At 41.8% G+C, this 22,930-nt stretch overlaps 1 protein-coding gene across 1 annotated transcript in view; it reads left to right on the forward strand.

Annotated features, from left to right (window-relative positions):
* TXNRD1 (thioredoxin reductase 1) overlaps positions 1-12,329 on the forward strand; it is a 36,207-nt gene extending 23,878 nt beyond the window's left edge. Inside the window, exons 11-13 of the mRNA XM_014937524.1 lie at positions 5,009-5,104; positions 7,332-7,466; positions 10,690-12,329. Of these exons, the coding sequence (XP_014793010.1) occupies positions 5,009-5,104; positions 7,332-7,466; positions 10,690-10,752 (294 nt within the window). The 3' untranslated portion in view covers positions 10,753-12,329. The remainder of the gene's footprint in view (positions 1-5,008; positions 5,105-7,331; positions 7,467-10,689) is intronic.
* Positions 12,330-22,930: the final 10,601 nt, after the last annotated feature.

Raw genomic sequence — 22,930 nt, forward strand, 5'->3', positions numbered from 1 at the left:
AGTGCAAATCTGCTTGTTTATGGAAAACTCAGTAGGCTTTTCAGGATTAGCTTTGATGATCACTTTAATTTTCCCCTTGCAAAGATATTACTGCAGATATGTTCTGCTAATTGTGCAGGATGAAATTTATTCCTTATGGATTAAGTCATAGTATCTTTTTTTCCTATTAAAAGTTTTATTTTACTCTCAGAGTATAATGATAATAAAATTAACTGAGATCATTTAACTTGTTTTTAGCTCTACCACCTTCCCTAAAAATCAGCAATCATTACCATCCCATTAAGTGCTTTAACTCTAATTAATAGGCAATTTACTAAACCTACCTACAGTCCCTAAATAGAATGTAATAGGGGTTTGTGATGCTCTTCATTTTCAATGTTATTTCCACTATTTTTTTCACTTCTCATCCATGTGTTTTCAATGCAATACATAGTTATAACTGAATATGGACAGAAAGGAAGATCAAATGCACCAATAAGTCAGCACGTATTTGTACCCGAGAAGTTGAATTCATCAATTCGTTGCTTATTTTTCATACTAGTGCAATTTATCCTAGTATCTCCTTTTCATACTAGTCAACTTATCCTAGTCCAAACAGAAGTAACACGGGTACTCATTTACACCTTATCTTTAAATCTGGAGGAAGGTGCCTTTTAAGAACTGTTATCCAGGCACCATTGATGTGGGTGCTCGTCTCACCTTCGTAACCATAGGGTATGAGCATAAAGGCTTTTCTCTTGTAGATCCTGCTGTATTCATATCAAGTTCAGCTGTTGGCCAGATTTAGAGCTTGATTGAGTTGTTTGTTTTAGGTTGGCAGGTATTGTGGTAACAGAATCCTGAATCAGTGTGCATAATGTCATTACTTCAGCCAGGCAAAGTTTAGGAAAACCATAGCTGGAGCCAGAATTTTTTTTCTTGCTGCAATACTGTGGATATGTCTTAATTTACATTTTATGCCAGATATCTCTCTTTCAAGGTATGAAAATCCTTATGCTGCCAAAGAAAGAATCATCTCTTTCAATGAATCCAAGAAATGAGTAACTACTTAGATGGGATCCTGGCTTACATTGCTGGAAGGGGTGATTGTATGAAACATAATGAAGTATTATGGATAGGTGGGGAAAAAATAGTAAGCAGCATCGTGATCCCCAGTCATGAAGGAAATTAATTAGAATGAAATTCTTTAAAAATTAGGATTACTAGAAATTAAATTGTTCTGACCAGCCTGCCAGTCTGCTATGGCAGATTTAGTGGATATGGGGAGAGCAGTGGATGTTGTTTGCTTTGACTCTAGTAAAGGCTTTTAAGACTGTCTCCCGTAACATTCTCATAGAAAAACCAATGAAGTACAGGCTAGATAAGGGGACAGTGAGGTGGATTGAAAACTGGCTGAACGAGCTGTGACCAGCGGTACAAAGACCAGCAGAAGACCAGTAACTAGTAGTGTGCCACAGGGTTGGATACTCAGTCCAGTACTGTTTAACATCTTTGTTAATCATCTAGATGATAAGACAGAGTGCACCCTTAGCAAGTTTGCAGATGATAAAAAACTGAGGGGAAGTTGGGAAGATGCACCCAATGTTTGTGCTGTCACTCAGAGGGAAGTGACTGATGCACCCAATGTTTGTGCTGTCACTCAGAGGGACCTTGTCAGGCTGGAGAAATGAGCTGACAGGAATCTCATGGAGTTCATCAAGGAGACGTGCAAGGTTCTGCACCTGGGGAGGTGTAACCCCATGCACCAGCACAGGCTGGGGACCCACCAGCTGGAAAGTAGCTGTGCAGAGAAAGCCTTGTGGGGGGGGGTCTGGAGGACAACTTGACTGTGAGCTAGCAATGTACCCTCTTGGCAAAGAGGGCCAGTGACATCCTGGGCTGTATCCTGGTAGAGCATTGCCGGCAGGTGGAGGAAAGTGACCTTTTCCCCTCCGCTTGGCTCTGGTGAGATGAGTTTGGAATTTATGTCCAGTTTTGGGCTCCCCAGTACAAGAAGGACAGGGCAAGCCCAGCAAAGGGCCGTGACTGTGATTAAGGCAGTGGAGGATTTGGCACGTGAGGAGAGGCTGAGACCGCTGGGAATTTTTGTACCCAGCAGAAGAGATGCCTTGGGGGGCTCTTATATCGATGTGTATTTGTACCTGATGGTAGAGAGTAAAGAAGAGGGAGGTGGACACCTTTCAGTAGATTCAAATTGAAACACAGGAAAATTCTAATTAAAAATAACAAAAAACTTCTTTACAGTGAGGGTGCTCAGGCCCAGAGATTGCCCAGAGATCACTGTAAAGCTCCAGTGAAGTCAGGGCTCGTGGTATGTGATTAGGCACACAGCATCAGCTGCAGTTCTAACTATCCAGACGGCTCTAGTTCATGTCTTTGGTTCTTTGGCATCGCTTAAGCCACAGTTGATACAAAAGATGGTGGTTTTTGGATGTTGGTGGTGCCTTTGCAGCATCCGGAGCTAAAGATAGCATGCTTTGTAGACACAGCTGAGCTGTCTACTTTTTATCTCCAGTTTGACCTGTGATCTGGTACATTTTTAAACAGGTCTCTGAATTTCCTATTCCTTTTAATCTGTGCATACTAATGTCAGTGTGGCTTTAAACTGTCGCTCTCTTCTTGCTCTAGTTAACGCCTCTGAGAGGGACAAAACCAAAACTGTAGCTTAATTTTAAAAAATTTAAAAAGGAACAGGTAGCTTTCAGAATTATGAATAATCCAACTTTTCATCCCGTCTTTCAGACTGCTGAATTTTTACCCAATGTCCTGATCTTATTACTGATGTTGTGTTGTTTGGTTTGTTTTGAATGCCACACAGTGTGACTATTTGAATGTTCCAACCACTGTATTCACGCCTTTGGAGTACGGAGCCTGTGGGTATTCTGAAGAGACTGCGGTGGAGAAGTTTGGGGCAGAAAACATTGAGGTAAATGCCTTAGTTTCAACTGGATTTTAAGTTCCCAATTTGTAAATTAAAATAATGTTAAGAGTCAATCAAAGCATCGTTTTGTATTCTGATGCAAGGGCAGGAGGGGACTAGGTACATTTTTGTCTTCCTTGGCAGTTCCTAGACATGCTATAAAAATAGTCCCCAATTTTGATAGCTCTAGTTGCAAATATGTTCTATTTTTGGCAAACAGGGCTTGACGGTGGAATATTTGGGTTTTTTTTTTTAAAAAAAGAATTTCTTTGTGTCTGCAAATACTTCAAGATGAATTAAAGCTGGATATGTTCTGGGAGTAATGTGTTGGTTTTTATGTCAAAGTGGAGCTTTTTGTAACTACAGTGCGGCAAATTCCTTGCTATAGTAGGAATCCTTTTACTTTATAAAGCCAAACGTTGTTATGCTCATTTTACCTGTTTATTTTGACTATTTAAGGAGGTATGTGCTTAATTTTACTCATGTGAATGATCCCTTTTCAGTCACTGGGATTGCTGGTCAAGAGTGAAATTAGAGATATGTAAGCATTTAGTGCCTAAGGCTGTTCTTACAAAATACTGTACGGAACACATTACAGAAAGCATGAGGGGAAGGAGTCTGACAATAAACTGAATTTTTATGTCCTGTGAAGATCACCTGAGGAGCGTTATTTGGGGAAGTAAGAAGATAAGTGGTGGCTCATGAGAGCTTGAGAACTTGTCTCCCTCTTGGCTTCGTCAGTTATGTTTTTTGACTTGGACTGTGGAGAAAAGAAGTAAATATGACTTAAAATGGCAGTGTGTCAAGTACTGTTAACCTGACTACAGGGCAGGGATTTAAACTATGTCCTCCCCACAAAGTTTACATAAACAGAGTCAAATTTTTGAGTCAAATTCTTGCTGTTACATGTGTAACACTGGACCCTTCTTTGTGGAAAACGCACTTTCCATTTTCAAAGCCATTTTTGAAAATTTGCATGCAGAAGCATTTGTATTGTGGCTAAGTACTAATTTGGTTTGTTCTGACCTCTCTGTCATGTCACCATATTGGCTTTTTCAAGCTTCACTGGGATTATTGAGTTGAATCTGTCTCTCAGACCCGTTAAATTTCAGTTTCAGATAGCCATGCTCATAAATGCTTTGTAACCCAATTCATATGAAAAAACATTGAGCTGTTTTTCCTAGCTTGTGGAGGGACATATTTTTACTGGAGTTGTGATCAATTAAAAACTTCTTTCAAATAGTAATCAATCTGAGGTTAGCTTCTAAGGGGAGCTGTTGAGAGTTCTGGGTAGAACTGTGTCTCAGAACACCCTGAGATACTGAAGTGGGTGAGCAACCTTGTCTGCAGCTAGACATCCGGCCAGTGATGTTGGCTGGGGCAGACAGAAGAATGTGGGTTTGCTGTGTTTTTTGTCAAATGTACTTTGCATTTTTCATTTCTCTAAGATTATGTAAATCTAAGAGAGCACACGCAAAGCACGCCCTCATCTCTCCTAAACCTGGGCTCTGAGGTTATGTCTTCCCTTTTTCTGCTCTGAGAAATATTTTTGCCCTAATCCTGAGTAGGTCCAGAGACAGTACAGTCATCTGCGAGGGGAGCTTGTATGTGTCTAATTTAATGAGAACATGGTGAACTGCATCCTGGAAGTGTAATACATGTATGGCTTTTTTTTTTTTTTTTTTTAATTTTTGGAGAACATGGTGAACTGCATCCTGGAAGTGTAATACATGTATGGCTTTTTTTTTTTTTTTAAATTATTGGATGCTTGTTTTGTAGAGGCATCCTTCTTTGTCATTCACCAAAGGGAAAGAATCTCACCCTGATCTCATGTATTCCAAATTCTACATGCATGGCTGATTGCTGATAAAGAGTTATTAGCTAATGGTTCATCCTTGCACTGTGTCACAATTGTTGCAAGTTTTTACCCATGTGCTTTCCAAAAGCAATTGCAGTCAGTAGTAAAGCTCCACCTTTGGAGCTAAATGAGGCAAATTTAAGATAATCTGGTGGGTTTTGGAAGATCATGCTCCCTGCTGTGAAATTACACAAGTTGTTGGTTTTTTTTAACCTGTGTTGTATTTCTAGGTGTACCACAGTCATTTCTGGCCACTGGAATGGACTGTGCCATCCAGAGACAACAACAAATGTTATGCAAAGATAATTTGCAATATTCGAGATAAGGTAAGTGTATCTTTCAGCAGCTATTCATTCATCATAGGCACCATTGATACCACAGCTATAAATGGGTTATTTTTAACAAATTAAAATTAATTACGTTTTTGTACCTTTTGAAATGTAGTAGGTATTTATAGTAATACAATACATTTGTTTATACAAAAATGGCCCTTAGTGAAACAGAAAATTCTGCTGTTGCTATTGGTATATGATACTTCTTCCATACATGTAAAATAAGATGTAGAGATCTCTAAAACTATTCAATAACTTTGTAAAGTGAGTGAATCAATGCACGTAAAAACAGTTAGAATTTTTATCAGTTTATCTTATTCCCCCCTCTCCCCAAACTGTAGCATTCTTTTCAGGGAAATTCTTCTCTCTGAAATTGAGGTTACTCAGAAACCATCACATCTTGTAACTTCTGCAAATCCACATGTGTCTATAAAACTCTTGAGCTCCTTCTAACAGGATTAATGTATCTTGCCTGCACAAATCTCATTTAGGGTGATAATGCCAGGATTATCCTAGGATAAAATTTCCTGGGTATGGAAATATACAGTACCTGCTGTAGCACGAGCAAAATTACCAATCGGTTAAAAGAATTTGTATGCCGTTCTCTGAATGATCATCATCTGTTTAATAAAGAATTAGTTTATTTTAATAATATGAATTATTATGAAAAATAATATGTTGTTAAAATGTATTCCTGTTAAGATAGTGGCATAGAGCTATCAGTCCTAAAAAACTTTTGGATCTATTTTACCGATTTTCTTTAATCATTAGATACAGATTTGTCTTCCTGCAGTCTTTCTAAGCATCACATCACAATTTTGTAAAATTTGGAAACCTGTCTGGTTTTGCCCATCTCCTCTTTCTGAAGGAGTTTGCACTACAGTGGAAGCTATTTTAGAACCCATGGTTATGTTCCTAATCCAAAGTTACATAAGAAAATGAAAAGGCTTAATGGTGTTTTAAAGTTATTCATTAATTTGTTTCCATGTCTTGTCCTGAAAATTTGGAACATATTTAAACATCTAGGGGTAGAGTTGAAAAGTTACTCTGGATGAAAAATAGTTGAGTAACCTTTTAAAACTGTAGTTACCTCAGTTGCATTACTATGGTTTTGTTTTTACATATGTCCATATTTTTAAAGGAAAGTAAGGGTAATTCCATTTTAGTTATTACCTAATTATAGCTTTTCTTCTTTAAATAAACCCTGTGGTAAATCTCACTCCTCATCCTTACTGAAAGAAAAATAACGTTTCAGTGTACTGAGTATATATCCACATGCCCTTATATGTGATATTTAGTGGGAGGAGCAGAAAACTTCTGATACCCAACTAGGCTGCATCTATGCTCAGCAAAATCTGATTAATGCCCTGAAAGCCACCGGAAGCCCACAGCAGTTGGCATTTGCTAAAGGAGAAGCAAGCTTTTCGTTAAGAAAAGCAGGTCAAGTCAGTACAGCTTGTTCTATAGACTGTTTGCAGAGGATATATGTGTAGTTTGACAAAATTTGCAGTTGAACAGTAGTATAGATATGAGACGTGTGAAGTAACAGTATTGTCCTTGTGACTGGATGTCTTTTAATTTGTTTTGCCAGTCTCTAAGGATATTCTGTAGGTATATCCATATCCCCAATGACAGCAAAGGCTGCAACAAGAGCAGTCATTAGTTTAGTTCAGTACTTCTTGCCACATCTGGGGAGCTGGAACGTTACCTTGTGGCCTTTTCCCATAAGCAACTATTGAACTGAAAGTTCTTCACGAGATACCCACCACGTACCCTCCCTGATGTTGCAAACCTTTCTGCAAGGTGCTCACCTTTACTTAGGCAAGCAGTCTGTTGGAATGAGTGGGATAACTTGCCTGAATAAAATTTAAATGCGTATTTGCGATTTGGACATACACTATAATGAAGCACAGGCTGTGGTGTGTGTTAAATTTGCATGCTGTTGATGTAAACAGAGGACTCCTGCACAAAACTTTGTAAGGAAGCCCATTCTTGAGTTCCTAGTTGAATCTTTTTTCCTTTTCAGAGAGAGAACAAAATTATACCCATTATCTCCCATGTGTTGGTGCTAATGATAGTTCACATTTGTGTGGTTTCATTAATTTGTGGTGTGTTTTGTGAACTGATGAAATTATATACTCTGAGTAAGAAAATCTTACACATTATCTAAAGTGAACTGAATGCATGACTCTGCTTGTATTTGATTACCTTCCGTATTTAGGAGAGAATCATTGGTTTCCATGTCCTCGGTCCAAACGCTGGAGAAATCACCCAAGGGTTTGCAGCTGCTATGAAATGTGGGGTGACAAAAGAACAGCTGGACAGCACTGTAGGAATTCATCCCGTCTGCGCAGAGGTTTGTATATGAAGTCACCTCCTATCTCAGCTTTCGTAGCGTTCTGGGCTAAGGTGTTGGAAATCTAAAGAGCAGAGCTCTATTAAAGAGGTCAGAATTTGGGGGAATGTAGGAGGGAGGGAAAAAAGGACAGGAAAGTATCTCTTTTTGATATTTAGAAATATAACATTTAGGTTTAATCTGGGATTATTGTTTTTCTAGTGCGTTAATTTGTGAAGTGTTTATGGTCTCTCCTAATCCAGTGCTCCCTCTACTGGGAAGTACAGAATTTTCCTCCCACTCAAAGATCCATTTATAAAGGCTTCAAATACTATTTCTGCTAAAGTGGTTATCAAAGGTAGTTTTTTTAATATATGTGTACTCAAAATAGGCTTATAAACTGGTGCTATGGGAGGGGACCAGCTATGTGGCAATTATTTCTACTAAATTCTGCTCTTTTAAAGATCTCTCCTTTACTCTCAAGGACTTGACTTTTGAAGTGAAGTACGCAAGGCCACACCATCATTGGTTTTTTTCTTGTGTTTTTCTTGCTGTTTTTCTTTAATGAAGAGCTTAATTTTCTCTACTGGGTGGGGGACAGCTTCTCCCAGGTATAAATCAGAGATGCTCCCCCAATTTCCGTAGTATTAGGGCCAGTTATATGACCTGAGGATCCCTGCAAAAACCATCTATCTTTTGTGGGTCTTTGCACAGAATCTGTGTTTTTACTTTCCTGTGTGAGGTGAAAGAGATCACCAGGGTGGTGGTGGTCTGCAGAAGTGAAGTCCAACTGCTCTTGTTTTGTGTTTCCAAAGTGATACAATATAAGCAATATAATATGAGCCCCGTTAATGGAATGGGCTACTAGCAATGTGAATCACCTTCAGAGCATATGCAGTAGAGATTCTGGGGTTTTTTTCCTGTAATATCATCTAATGGTGTTCTTGGAAGTCCCTAAAGAGGGGTGGCAGGTCCTTAGTTTACCAGAGGCTCTGTGGAGGGGGAACTCTGAGTGAGGCATTCAAACCTGTGAACTCAAGCGGGATATTAGCGTATGCAGTGTGAAGAGAAGATGATAGTCATAATTTATTCTGGACATCTGAGCTGCTAAAATTGAAACTGAATAGAATGATGATTAGGCATAATTTAGGGAGGTAATTTCAGATAATCATATTTGTTTGAGTGGGGGAGGAAGAAATTGGCTCAGGAGAAATACACTATTTAAAAGCTCCAGGGAACAGCAATCATTTTTAGTGCCAGTCTTCAAAAGGTTTTTTTGTGCCTGTTACTTAATTTAATCTCTTCAGCAGTAAACAAAAATCAAAGTGCAAGATGGTACTCTTTGATTAAAAAAATGCTTAAAAATTGTTTGGAATTTGTGAGGACTGTGCATATTTGGATGAATTGAATGATGGATAATATTGGCATTATTTTTATCTTACATCCATGTGAAAACTAAGGAAAATGAAGTCTGATCTGAGTGTTGCAAGGTCAAATGCTGACATCTTCAATGACGTTAGTACTAATTCATTTCTCAAAGAGCCTCCTGCGAAACGTGGTATTGCTCAAGTTGAGGGAGACTGTAAGACCGAAGGTCCCATTTCTCACTGCTTACAAATTAGAGCCAGATTTCACTTCTTTTATTTGAGCAGCATTTTATTTTACAGAAAGCATGAGTTCTGGGGGGAATTTCTTGCAAAGTAAAGCACATGTAAGTGTAAGCACGGAGTTGGTGAGACTTCAGCCTTACAGAAAATTGCCTCCCAGCCTGGACTGTTCCCTGTTGCTTGAAATACAGGCGTGTTCTAATTGAGCATCTGTGATGAAGAGAAAGTGTCTTCTGAAAACAGGGGTGATTATTCCAGTTAGCTAATGACAGCTTTCCAGCTATTGGATCTAAGGCATTGTCTTCATTTGAATAACTAACAAATTCCATCAAAAAACCCCCCCTTGTGTTTCCAATAATTATTAAATTACTCCCAGCTGGCTTACTGGAGTTAGGGAGTTGTGTGGTCCCCACAGCCGTTGGAACTGGTGAGCACACCCAGAGCTTGCAGTCTGGCCAAGAAGAAAGCAGATAAATTTTGGGCTTTTTAATCTTTGTCTTTCAAAGAGAAATAACAATAAATGGAGATTCCCATATGTTGTCAGTCTGTGGATGAAAACTGAAGAGTTAGAAACCCTGTCTCAAGCCATGCAGTATAGTTTAAATATATTGCTGTTCTTCTGCTATATATATTGGGCATGCATTTGTCTTCCTGATTTGTGGCTAATGCTTTACCATGCTTATAGAAAGTGGAAGAGGTATATCATTTATTGATGTTTCCTGAAGAGCTGCTAGCAGCCTTAATGCAGCAAAGCTGTAGAGCTTTCAGATCCCCATTATCTTTAGATGCGTCAGTGTTATTTGCATAACTGAAATGTGTATATTCTGTGCTAAGTTTATTCTTTCTGAGAGATGGCTTTGATGATAGCTAATTATTGCGACTTTGAAGCATTTATATAGAAGTGAGTTTGATTTCCTTTTTTTTCCTTTCTATATTATATCTATGCAAAACTATGCAATATTTGCATACTAAAGTTCTAATATTGAACAAGGTTTTGTAGAATTCTTGAATTTTGATACCTTTTAATTTTACAATAATTATTCTCAAATAGGTTGTTTCCTTAATGTGACTTGAAAGCAGAAAAGATTGGACTTTTTCAAACTAGATTTACTAAGTGTTTCTTAGGTACTGTCCAGAGGATACAGATCCCAGACATAATACCTACATCAGCAATCAGTTCCACATTTCTGTAATATCTAGAAAGGTACAGAGGTGAACTTTATGTGCTCTGTAAATACTGTAGCCATGGGTTAACTTCACTTTCCCAACAAAGAAGTTATCTTTGAGCCATAAAGACACTTATTCATTAGAAGTACAGACTGGAGTTTATTATTGCTGAGCTCATTCCCACTGTAAAAACTTAGGAGGATTAAGAGAAAAAGTGGTACAAAGCCATGTGACTTCCTTAATTCTTTATTTTCCGCTGTAAAAGAAAGACCATATGGTAAATGAAGAGAACAAAGGGTATTTGTATGTGTGGGTGCTATTTAGGAACAAGGATTTTAAATGTATGTTTTTCCATTATTATTTTATTACTTTAAGAAATGACTTTGGGTTTGAGCATTATGCCCATGCTGATCTTCTAGAAGAGGAAATTCATTATAGTCATACTAAATGTTGTCTGTCTTCCTCTAAAGGTGTTCACCACTCTGACTGTGACAAAGCGTTCTGGGGAAAGTACCCTTCAGGCGGGATGCTGAGGTTAGAGACCCCCATTCTTGTTATTGCCAGAGACTGACTTTCATCGCAGCGGCCGACTTGAGCAATTCAGAAGAAAGGTTTTGGGATAAGTCATCCTCAGTCATCTGCAGAAGCACATATCCGCAGGAGAAGAGCAATGTGGGAGTTGGTCACTCGCGGTGATTGTCTGGCAATTAGCAATGCAATGGGAATACTGACTATCAAGCTGTTGCTTAGCAGGGCATTTAACGAATGCTTTCATGAAGTCATAGCCTGAAGCCTGCATTGTCTGGTGGGCAGTGATGGAAGAACTGCTAGCACAGCTGGACAACAGCTGGTTTGGCTTGGTTTTATTACTTTCTGTTTTCTTACCTGAACAAAGAACTTCCAAACCGAAGAATGTTACCACAAGTTCTGATCATTGTGTAGTGCCTCTGTGTGCTAGGTTATAACACAGCAATGGCAAGGTCTCCTCAGGAACATGCATTTTAGCAGCTCACGTGCCTATGGAGGGGAAATTATGTCTCCATGCCTGATTGTGAGGAAGAAGACATCCTTGGACAAAAATTTGAGTACCATCAAGAATAATATATTTCTTGGCTTCCGAACCGACTCTGTTGAGAGTTTTTATTTTTAGAGAATCTTATTTGTGAAAATGTTCTCCCTGGTGAGAAAGGAAAATACTTTTTATGAAGGCCTTGTTATGCAGAAGGGTTGTTTTTCCCCCCTGACGGTAACAACCATGCATATAACACAGATGTGATCATCTTAGCTTTATCGTGCAGCTTATGTAATCATAATTAATCCAGTTTGGAACAGACAGAATTCCAATGTGGAATGAATTATATTTTCAAGAGCTCTCTTCAATTTTATTCAATTTGAATAAATTTTTCCTTTCCAGGTGAGCTATTGTACACTGCACCATTTCAGGTCTGAATTGGCAGTACTGAGATTTCCCCTCGGATTAATGGGCCTGTAGAATTAAAAAAAATCAACCGCCAAATAACCTCCCTCCCAAACAAACAAGCAAACAAAATCCCCACCCAACCTCAAAAAACAACAGTGAAAAATTTTCCGTGTAGATATGGCCTAAAAGCTGTACTTAGTTCCATGTGTGCACTGATTTATATTTAATTAAGAAAACAATACTTTTAAAATAGAGGTTTCCATGAAAAATAACTAAGTCTTGAATATTTCTCCTGTGTTGGTTGAACTGCATAAATATTTATCAAGAAATGGTAAAAATGTCTCTTTGTAATGGAAATGAATGTGCTTTTTGATCTGGATTTTCATTTCCCTCCCTCTGTTTTAGCAGAAAGGTTCGGATTACTTTTATTAAATGGTTCTTGGGAATCTAGTAGTGTGGTGGGAATAGGGGGTAAATTCTGTAGCCTTCTGGGCAAAACACCTTGTGCCTAAATTTCTACCTGGTAACAAATTTATGTACTGAGATTTCTAGAATAGTGTTTTAAGTTATTTTTATAAACTCATATGTAACTGAAGGATTTCTAAACGTGTTTTGTATGGTATCAAGAATGGTCTGTGATGGTGTTTTTTCTGGCCAGTTTATTAAATAAATTGAATATTTGCACAAACAGATGCTTATTTTGATGCCTCTTCCAAGCAAGGAAACCAGATCATAGCAAGACAAGTTTGTTTTTTTCAAAGGCCGGAGGAGGACACCTCGATAAACCCAGCTGTGATTTGTCTCAGTCTTTTGAATTTTGAAGGTAGGTATTTCTCTGGGAAACAGGGTTCGGGGCTATTTTATGTGCATTATTTTGCATGATAAACGTATAAGAAAGACACATTTAAAGCCAATAAATTAATTAAGAAATGAAGCTTCCACTGTTTGCACTAGCTGCCATCTAGATAACTTCTTAAAAACCCAGGAGTGTGGGTGGCTGAGCTGTTGAACAGCATAACTGTTCATATTTAAGCACACGCAGGGCAGCATTTTCAGACAAGTCTGTAGGAAAGTCAGATTCTGGAGCAGAGGGAATAAAAGACGTGAATGAGCTTGGCTTGGCAAGATTGAACCCATGTGTATCTGTTCCCGTGGGTCATGTCATCATTAATAATGTGCATTTTTACACTAGTCACAATTCCGTGCTGTTGGTTTTAATTATTTAATTTTTTTTACTTTAAATCTGGGAGGCTTTGTTTTGTCTTGTTTCAGTTTGGTTTTTTGTAGGGCTTTTTCTTTTCTTTCTCCAGAGAAAAAAAACATTTTCAGGTGTGTGTTTCTGTGCCATCTGTGCATGATGATAGCGGTATGGAATACATGACAGCATCACATGAGGGTGTATTAAATGCCAAAGCAAAGTATTTAGTACTTATATCAGATTAAGCATACATTTGGTCATGCATGTTTTGGAAGTATATACTAGAAAACGTGGTAAGTTAAGCAGTATTTAGATTCAGGTAATATTCATTAGTTACTAACATTTTTTTTTTAACTCTTACCAGAGTGTGAGAATTGTCCTGAGATATCACAGATAAAAATGCAGACAGTGGATTTCATAAACTTTAGCAGGGAATTTGTAGAGTTTCACTGGCAGCTCCAAGAATTACTATTTTATTTTATTTTATATTTTAAGCTTCCCTGACCCCAGCTGATCATTCCCCTTTTACCCCTTTCCCCTTGCTGTGAGTTGTTGGCACAGCCCTAACTTTCTTGTGTTCAAGCTTGTATCCTGCCTTCCCTCCTCCAGGACCTGCTGCCTCCCGGAGACCCAGCCCAGGAGACTCTCTACTTGCAGAGCCCTACGCTGAGGCAGGACCAGCTTCAGAAGAGGTGGATCTCCTGAAGTTGTGGTGGGCACCGGTGGTTTCACAGTAGGGTAGGTGTCTTGTGGGAAGACCTTGCCCTCGTCAAGCCTGCTAATGATCATGTCTCTGGCCGTGCCACCACGGCACGTCCCTCGCTCTACGATGCCACATGGCAGCTGGTGGATGACTGTAGGAGAAAAGCCATGGCTGTGCACTGCTGGTGCACACTGTACCAATGCAAGAGCGGAAAGAAGGGGCCAGATGGTGGAGTCTTTCGTGTAAAACTTGATAGACTCCTGTCAGGTCAAAATGCGGTATAAATGTTTGTGGCAAGATGGCAGCTCTGCTGAGAGTGACGTTTCAGAAGCCCTTTCTCTTTAAAGACTGTTTTTTCTGATTGCTCAGTTATCCTTGACGTGGGATGGTGTGAGACTGCTTTCTTGCCAAGGCCTATTTGGCCTCCAGACATAAATTAAACCTAAAAAAAAAAAACCAGAAAGAAGGCACCGAGGGATCTGCCACGCCACTGGCCTCCCTTCTGCATGCACAAAACGGCAAAAGGTTCCTGAGGGATTTCTATCCTGGAGGCAGTGGTTGTGTCAGGACAGGGTTTTGGTTTGGGGGTGCAGGCGGGGAGGTGAGAATGGAGCGGGGGCTTGGGCATTGATGAGGGAGGGTGGGAAGGCGTTGCGTGGTGTGAGGTGAGGTAGGTGAGGAAAGGCAAAGACAAAGTGCAGGGCAGCCGCTGCCGTATTGTCTGTGAGGGAAGGAGCAGAGGGCTTGGGTCGGGGGTAAGGTGGCTGAGAGCCCTCCCCAGAGACCGCTGAGTCTGGAGAATGCAGGAGGGTCTCCATAATGGGGGAGCTGCTGTTTGGCTGGGCCCATCCTGTGAGGCTTGTGGGAGCCTGCAGATCTGAAACTGCATTTTGCTGGGTTGGGGTGTTGAGACCAAACCCAAAGGTGGCTCCAGAAAGTGCTTGTTGCCAAAGGGCTGGGGGGACGCTGCTGACTGCCCTCAGTGGGATGCTCCTCTCCCTCCCTGCAGTGGGTGAAGGCTGCCCTTTTGGAGGTGAGGGACGACTTTATTCTGAGAGACTGCAAGGCCTTGGGGCCAGGGGTGGGCAGATGGCTATGCCTGGGGACTTACTGCTGGTGCCCAGAGGAACAGCTACATCACTTGAGGAGAGGTGCCCATGACCTGCTGGTCCACCTTCTTGTCCTGGTGACAGGCATGGCCTGTGGGCTGCCAGGCCTCGCTCAGCCCCAGGTGGCAAGGGGCCAGCTTGCCCATAAAGACAAAAGGAAATTGCGTCAAGGTGGAATCGCCATCCCTGGAGGTATTTAAAAGACAGGTAGACGTGGCGCTGAGGGACATGGTGTAGTGGTGGTTCTGGCAGTGTTAGGTTGATGATCTGAAAGGTCTCTTCAATCCTAGGGAATTCTATGAGAACTCAAAGTGCTCTTGGGGTGTCCTCTATTTGTCGAAGTAAGATGATAAATTTGCATGTTGACGAAAGTACCAGTATTGCTCAAGTTAGCCCTGGGCCACTGTGTTGATATCTGTCTCCCCAAAACCACGCTGAGCCAGGTGCAGCCATCACGACCAGATGTACCCATTATGACCACTATGGGTGGTTATCACTTGGACAGGGTTACAGGAGATAAAGGTCAGGTTGGTGCCTGGAGAGGGGGAGCAAAAAAATTTAAAAAATTAAAAGGGAACTCAGATCTTTAGGCTAAATCTGTTACCATTTGTTTTTGAAAGCAAGCAACAGGCAGAGCTTGATTTACTCTGTGCATAACCTAGGATAAAGCCTATTTTTAAGAAAATAAGTGCTTGCTGAGACAAGTACATGCAGATGAAAGAAGCAGCTGGGCTTTAGCAGCAGATTTGTCACCATGTGCCCAGGTCAGCTCCCATTGGATGGGACCCAGATAGACAAAACCCATCATTAAACCATATTGCTACGCGCTATGTCTATGCATCTTTTAAATACCTCCAGGAATGGTGACTCCACCACTTCCCTGGGCAGCCCATTCCAATGCTTGACAACCCTTTCAGTGTAAAAATCTTTCCTAATATCCAATCTAAACTTCCTCTGGTGCAAATTGAGGCCATTTCCTCTTGTCCTGTCTCCTATGACTCAGGAGAAGAGACTGACCCCCACCTCTCTGCATCCTCCTTTCAGGTAGTTGTAGGGAGTGATAAGGTCTCCCCTCAGCCTCCTTTTCTCCAGGCTAAACAATCCCAGCTCCCTCAGCTGCTCCTCATATGACTTGTTCTCCACCCCTCACCAGCTTCACTGCCCTTCCCTGGACCCGTTCCAGCATCTCAATGTCTTTCTTGCAGCGAGGGGCCCAAAACTGGACACAACACTCAAAGTGGGGCCACACCAGTGCCGAGTACAGGGGGACGGTCACTTCCCTACTCCTGCTGGCCACACTATTCCTGGTAGGAATAGGTCAGGATGCTGTTGGTCTTCTTGGCCACCTGGGCACACTGCTGGCTCATATTCAGCCAGCTTGCAGTGCACAGCAGCCAGGATCTCCCCTTGAGCAGGGATGCCTGCTCAAGATTTACTTCTTGAGATTTAGAGATTCCTTGGTGCAACAGATCCTTGGTAAGTGACTAGTAGCATGCTGAGCTGAGTGATATAAAGGATTGATTGCACGTAAATAATCCTTTGGACATAAACTGTTGACCAAGTCTGGGACTAGGACTGGATCCAGCTCCACCAGACTCCTCTCTGAGAAGGAGTTTAGAACGCAAGGGGGTCCTTTCTGAACCTCATGACTCAACAGGAGGGTCTCCCTCAGAGTTTAGTCTATGCAGTAAATAACTAAGTGTGCCTTCCCACCTCAAATCTTCCTAGAACACAGGCACATTTACTATCAAACTTTTGTCAAGTCACTGGTTTATGTCAATAAATGCTTTTCTCTGCGAGTGAAGCGCATTGCTCCATCCGCGACAGGAAGGGAGGAAGGAAGATCCCAGGGGGAGAAACTGCATGACACAAGTGGATGCTGTTTGGTGTGGGAGCGTAACTGCCTCTTGCAAGGGGGCTGGTCACCCCACCACCACTGACGTAGCTGAAAATCAAAGCTCACAACTTGTAGTAACTTCCCCTGTGGCGCGGGGGGGCCGTGAGAGAGCTGTGTGCGGCAGAGGGCACGGCAGGTCAGCGCCGTGGTGGCAGTGGCAGGAGGGATGCGGAGAGGCTCGCACCCTCCTTGTTTGTATTTTTCTTGGCTCTGCCAGCCCTGTTTCTCCCTTAGCTTGACAGCTGCTAAAAATAACTACCTTAAATTAATGGCTTACGGTTGCATTAAACTGCTAGACTTGCACTGGTCACCCTAACGCCGCACAACAGAACTGCTGCTCATTGCACATTTATAGCCTCAACGAGATTCCTCAAGGTTTCTTTTCCGTAGCTGAAGTCAGATGGGTAATGCCGATTGCACAAGCATTTGTTTTTTCTTAGGGCAGCGTTTTCTCTAATTAAAAAGAACCTCAACCTCGGCTGAGCTGGATTTCACAGCCTGTGAATCACGAGCGTTGTATGTCTCTCAGAGCTCTGGCAGGAGTCGTGATCTGGATGCCCTAAAGTCAGGCTGGCGCCTGCCCCTCAAGGACTCAATCCAGGCCCAGCCCCCTGAGGCTGCTGTGGGGTGTGGGGGGCTCGGTGCTTTGCAAGGGACAAGAGATGGGTGTTGATCGCGTGGGTTTAAAGTCCCTATTTCTACACTTTGTTCCTGTGGTCCTGCGTGGTGCTGCATTGTGTATCAAACTGAGGGGTGATGTGGGGTTTGATTCAAAATGTTTGCTTCCAGCAGTCAGCTTCGATTCTCTCCTGCTGTGGAGCTGTCGTTCTCCTTCTCTTCATCATTAGCTTCTCATTTAGAAAGGTTGAGTAATGGCCATCGTAGCTGTATCACAAGTACATGCCATGTCCTACCTGCTTGACCCAACATAGTGGAGCGTTTGTGGAGGCTGGGCGAGGAACCTCTGGTGCCCTTGGAGGCACACACTTGTCTCACTTGGCTTCACCTCTCCACCCCCTGGTCCGCAGGCTCTGTCATGTTTCCATGTCTTGTGCACTGGGAAACTCCCCTTGAAAGGACGTGTTGGAGCAGGGTCAGCTCAGGATGGGTAGAAAGGTGTCCCTGTTTGAGATGCGCGGTAGTCCCTGAGAGCTTCAATGCGAGACTCACGGGTTATTTCTGGAGGATGTTTGGTGAGCAGAACCTGTCGTGGGGCTGGCATGGGTGAAGGCTGCTTCTAGGAGCTATCTCTGAAGATAACCTCGCCTCAGGACCCCTCCGAGCAGCTCATACTGCAGGGCCAGAAGAGAAAATGAAGCAGGGATGGTGTTAACCCTGTTAAATGTGTTATTTCAACGAGTCTGACAGATGGGTATCAGCCTATGTTTATTTCTCCCCTATCTGAGGTGCAACGTTCAAAGAGAACAATGGAAAATGTATGTGAGGCATGGCTCTGTGCTCAGACAGCTATTGGGCTCAGTTTAATGCCTTGGGCCAATTAAAGCACAGTCGTTAGGCTGAGACACTAGATGGGAAATACGTGGGGGTGTGTGCATCAGTGCCTTCCAATCTGGGAAGATAAAAATGAAAAAATTGTGTCAAAGCAAGAGCTAGACTCTTGACTAGGCTGGAGATGTGTACTTGAACCATCATCTGGGTATGCTCTGAAGTACCTTTGAAGGTAAAGTCATGGTGGAAATCAAAGCAACCTGAAAAGAAAAGTGGTGGGGAAGTTGCCATAAAGCACCTTAAAGTGATGTCTCTGTTTTAAACATGCTGCCTCCTACAAATTAGATAGAAGAAAAGAGACACACTCAGGAAATGTGAGATGCTACTGATTTTCTTAGAACAAGAGGAATGGTACTGACTCCTATTTAAATCTTGCAGAGCTTTAAAACTCTGTGCTGATACATATTTACTTTTGCTTTAATCTGCTTCTTACTGTTCTCCCTTTGTTTCCTTACCAAGTTTTTGCTGTTTTAGACTTGTCTTGGGGAGTTGTCCCAGCACATGCTTGTAGCAGTCCTAAAATCATAAAACTTGTGGGAAAGGCAAACAAGGAGCAATGAATCACCATTTCTCACCATATGAGAGCTATGGCTAAAGCAGGAAGGCTGGGTTTTTTCCTGCATTATACACAACTAAATGGAAGTCCCTGCCACAGGATGTGATAGTCTAAAAATACACCTGTGTTGAAAAAGAGATTAACTGTATGCATGCAAGATGAGGTTAGTAAAACAATGCAAGAGGTTAGTAAAACAATGATCTGGCTGTAGCTTACAGTGCAGGATGCCCTTAAACCACTGAGGACTGGAGGCTTGGGTGGGAGGAGAACCTACAGGAAGCATCACTGTATATTCAATGTGGGTTTTTTAATATAATCTTTAACTAAATATCTTCTCCTGGGAAACAGGATATCACATTAAAGGGACCTATGGCATAGGCTCTTCATGCTCAATATTCCCCTCCTTGGGGTCTGGTTTGTTCAAGCCTTTCCAAAGAGTTTTATAATTCCTTGGTCTTTTTGTGGCTCAAACTTTTCACACCTCAAAGCTTTCCCCTTCAAGTGCTCTCTGCCCTGGGGATGAGTTGGAGGGAGGGCAGCGTGGCAGCTGGACCACAAAGGTTTCTACTTGGGTCTGTTCCCCGGAGATACCTCCAGTCCACTCAGACCTTTCTGTCCCTCAGATGGCACCTTCACTTCCCACTTCTGGTGTCAGCGTTGAACTTACTGAGTTGGGGCATTGCCCTCCTCTCAGCCTCTCTCATCTGAGCCAAGAGCATGTCTTTTAGATTCTCAATGAGCAGCCTGAAGTGATAAGGGATGAACTTAAATTAAACCTGTGCCAATGATATAAAAATTTAATGAAATATCCTCCCAGCATATTTCTAACAGTTGAACTAAATTGGTTTAACTGGCATCTTTCATTCAATCTCTGCAATGCGTAATACTTGCAAGGCATCTCTTGCTTTTTCAAGTATAAAATGAAGCTTTTTTGAATGAAGTGTTTGAATTTACGAAAGATTTGTTTCCTATGAGAGTTATTGTTAGCCTTGCAGTTTATGTGCAAGTTGTTTGGTTTCTGTTTTGGAGTCGTCCTGGTATGGCACAGATGTTGCGAGGTGTGTTTATACTGTCACTAAAGAGTGTTCACTTCTTCTCCAATGGTGCCATGAGCTGAACTGATGGCTCTGGCATGAAAAAATGGCATTATCCTGCCCAAGATCTCTCAGCCAAGAGAGGTGTAACGCTGTCTCTACATGCAGATGCTCTGGTATATGGCTGCCAGGAAGTCCCCCATGTCTCTGCCCTGGTTTGAGACATCAACCACTGTGGACACAGAAGGGTTATAATAATTGTCTCTGGAAGGTGATTTTTGCTGGAATCTGCAAACTCAGTTACCTACAGAGCTTACTGCTGACATGCTTTTTGTGGAGAAAGGGGCTCTCCCCAGCTGGCCCTGTGTTCATCTGTTATTTGGTTTGGTGGGTTTTCTTTTCGGTTCTTCTCCCATTCTTTCCTGAATGAAGAAAAACTCCACCAAAAAAAACAAACAAAAAAGAGATAGATTAAGAATCAAAACCATGGAAAATACAAATTGTTAATGGGGACCTGTGTTCTTCCCTCCTTTCCCCTCCCTCACGTTAATTGTCTGATGACTGAAATGGCTCATCAAGCAGTCAGATGAGAAGTAGAGGAGGAAGTGATAGAGTGCAAGGACAGGAGAATAGGGTCAAGTTTTTGGTGACGCAACTAATCACCCAGATCAGCTCAGCCCATTTCACCTCCAGAGAGGGCAAAATTCAATGCCTAATACTTGTTGAGTGCGAACTGTCATCTTTATCTTGGCTGCTGAAATTCCGGTACATCCCTGTGTAACTTTAGTTTTAAGGAAGATTTATTCTGTCTTCCTGATCACAGTGGTTTGGAAGCAAACTGTTTAACTTGAACGTTATGACTCTTTACAGCTCCAGGATAAGCGTGGCTGGGCTATCTAGAGCCAGAATGACTGTATCTCCACAGCCTGGTGGCTCATTTGCCGGTTTGTTTGAAAGCTCATCTATACAAGCTGCTTGACTCTAAAAGGTGTTAGTCTCCAAATCTGCACTGCTCTAAAATAAAAGCCAAATAGGAAATCTCTACTGCGTGCAATTAATGGTCCATCTGTAATCAGGACGTCTACTGTAGAACACAGGTTCTCAGTCTTGAGTGTTGGTTTCCTACCACTGAGCCAAGGGACAGGAGGCCACTTTCTTGCTAACTTGGAGGAAAGGAGTTGGTGGACCTGCCCCACAGGTGTTTCAAAGAGGTGGTGTTCACAGGTGGGGCTGGCCATCTCTGTTCTGGGACACCAGGCTGCAGGGCAGGCAAGTGCAATGGCAACTCAGTCACTGCAGAAATTCTGTGGATGTTGTAGATTTGTGGGAAATTTTAGCAGCTTGTTTCTTCATGATTTCTTTTCATACTCGTTGTTGAGCCTAAAGTCCCACAGATACAGTCTTTTGGTAGCATTTGTCCCTTTCTTTGTGGTGGGTGGAAGTATAGAGATTTGTGGATTAGTGCTCAAGGGGATTGAGACAGACACAGACATATCTTTCCCTTGAAATCTTTGTTGATACGTTTTAAATGAAATTCTATCTGAATTTTATATAGCACAGGAGTTTCATATGGAGAACCAGTTTCATCCACATGATCCACACCCATTCCTAGTCACCAAACTTGACAGCAAATACTCAGAGGATGATGTCGTTTTAGTGGGATGTCTCACTGAGAGTCTCAAGTTCTCTACTGCAAAACTGCTGCTTCTTTCAGTGGCCTCAGTGGTATAAAACTTATGCGGTTGGGAGAGGGCTTCTGTCACACTGAGGTGAGTCAGAAGTGGAAGCCAATTAAACACAATGCAGATTTCTGTATTAATTAGGTTACGATCCCAGTGTCAGCCAAGACCCTGGCTGGCTTGGCATATGACAGTGCCAGTAGCAGTCCACATTTCTAGTTCATCTTGTGCTCTTTGCACAGTTTGGAAACTGCAGATAAAACTGTGACAGATGAGATGTCTGGCTGTCTGGAGATACCGGTATCTTTCCACAGGTTATAGGAGAAGCCACCACTACCACTTAAGAAAAACACCTACCTCTTAAATGGCTAAAGACAGGACAAGACAGATCCCACCCCAGGGGATGCGAAGCCTCAGCAGATCTGACTGCTCTGGACTGTGATATAATGATACACATTTCAGTGGAGGCGGGTTTCTGTGCTCTGAGTGGGGATGAGCTGTCTCCATGGATCAGTTACTTAATCCTGTTAATATAAATAGAGAATTTTTGTTGTGATGGCACCAACCTCATTCCAGCTGGCATTAAAAGCTGTCACTGTGGCAGGCAAACGAGCCAAGTTATGAAAGGCTACAGGAATTGATTTACCTTTCATGTAAGGTAAAGCTATATGTCACAACAGAGCATCATACAGAAATACCCAGATCTGGCAAATCAACACATTGATTTTGCCCTCGGCTACATCGGATCTCACTCCTGCCCAGTCCTGCCCTGTGGATGGTACCCAAGGCTGACCCTACATTGATTTCTTCCAGCCTTTCTTTCAAAACCAGTCCTCGTAGCATTGTTAGCTTGTTGTTGCTCGTAAGAGACAATCTTTTCTTTTAATGGACTCTAAAGACCAGTCTAAGCTCATATGACTTGTTAATTAAAGCCATAGTCAACACGCATAAAATTGTACACAGCCACCCAAAAAGGGTGAGAATGTACTTGCCAGTCTGTGGAATTCAACATGAATTTTAAATCACATCTATTAATAACCAGTTTGTTTACAGAGAACAGACCAGTAGAGGAGTTTATCACTTTAATAAAACTTTACAGAGACATTTTTTGGCTTTTTCTTACCTTTCTCTTAACAAGCCACCCTAGGAGCAGAGCTGTCAGTATTAACTTGGCCGAAAATTGCCGAAAATCACCCACTGTACCTGACTCTGGTATATTTTTATATTGGTGTGTTTCCTACAAGAAATCACCAGTTTAGTACAAGTCCAGAGTGTTCCTGGTTATGCAGCTTGGCACACAGACAAGGCGTTCTGGGAGTACACAGGCACTGGCTACCAAAGGCAACATCCCACAGGCAGCATCCTCCTCTCCTGCCAGGAGCCACGTGGAATTAAATCTTTGTTTGCTTTTGCATGTGGAATTAGAACTTTGGTTACAAAATCTAGGAAATAATTCTGCTTGAGTGTTAACTTAGCAGAATGAAATCTTGTTTTATGGAGGGTATATTTGTATCTGTTTTAAACAATGCTGTTTTTTCAAAAGAAAAAAATAGCGTTACTATTCAAAAGTGGAAAATGACATTATTATTCGCAGTGGAAAATGTCA

The sequence above is a fragment of the Calidris pugnax genome, unplaced genomic scaffold, assembly GCF_001431845.1.
Source record: "Calidris pugnax isolate Ruff unplaced genomic scaffold, ASM143184v1 scaffold1, whole genome shotgun sequence".
Taxonomy (NCBI): Eukaryota; Metazoa; Chordata; class Aves; order Charadriiformes; family Scolopacidae; genus Calidris; species Calidris pugnax.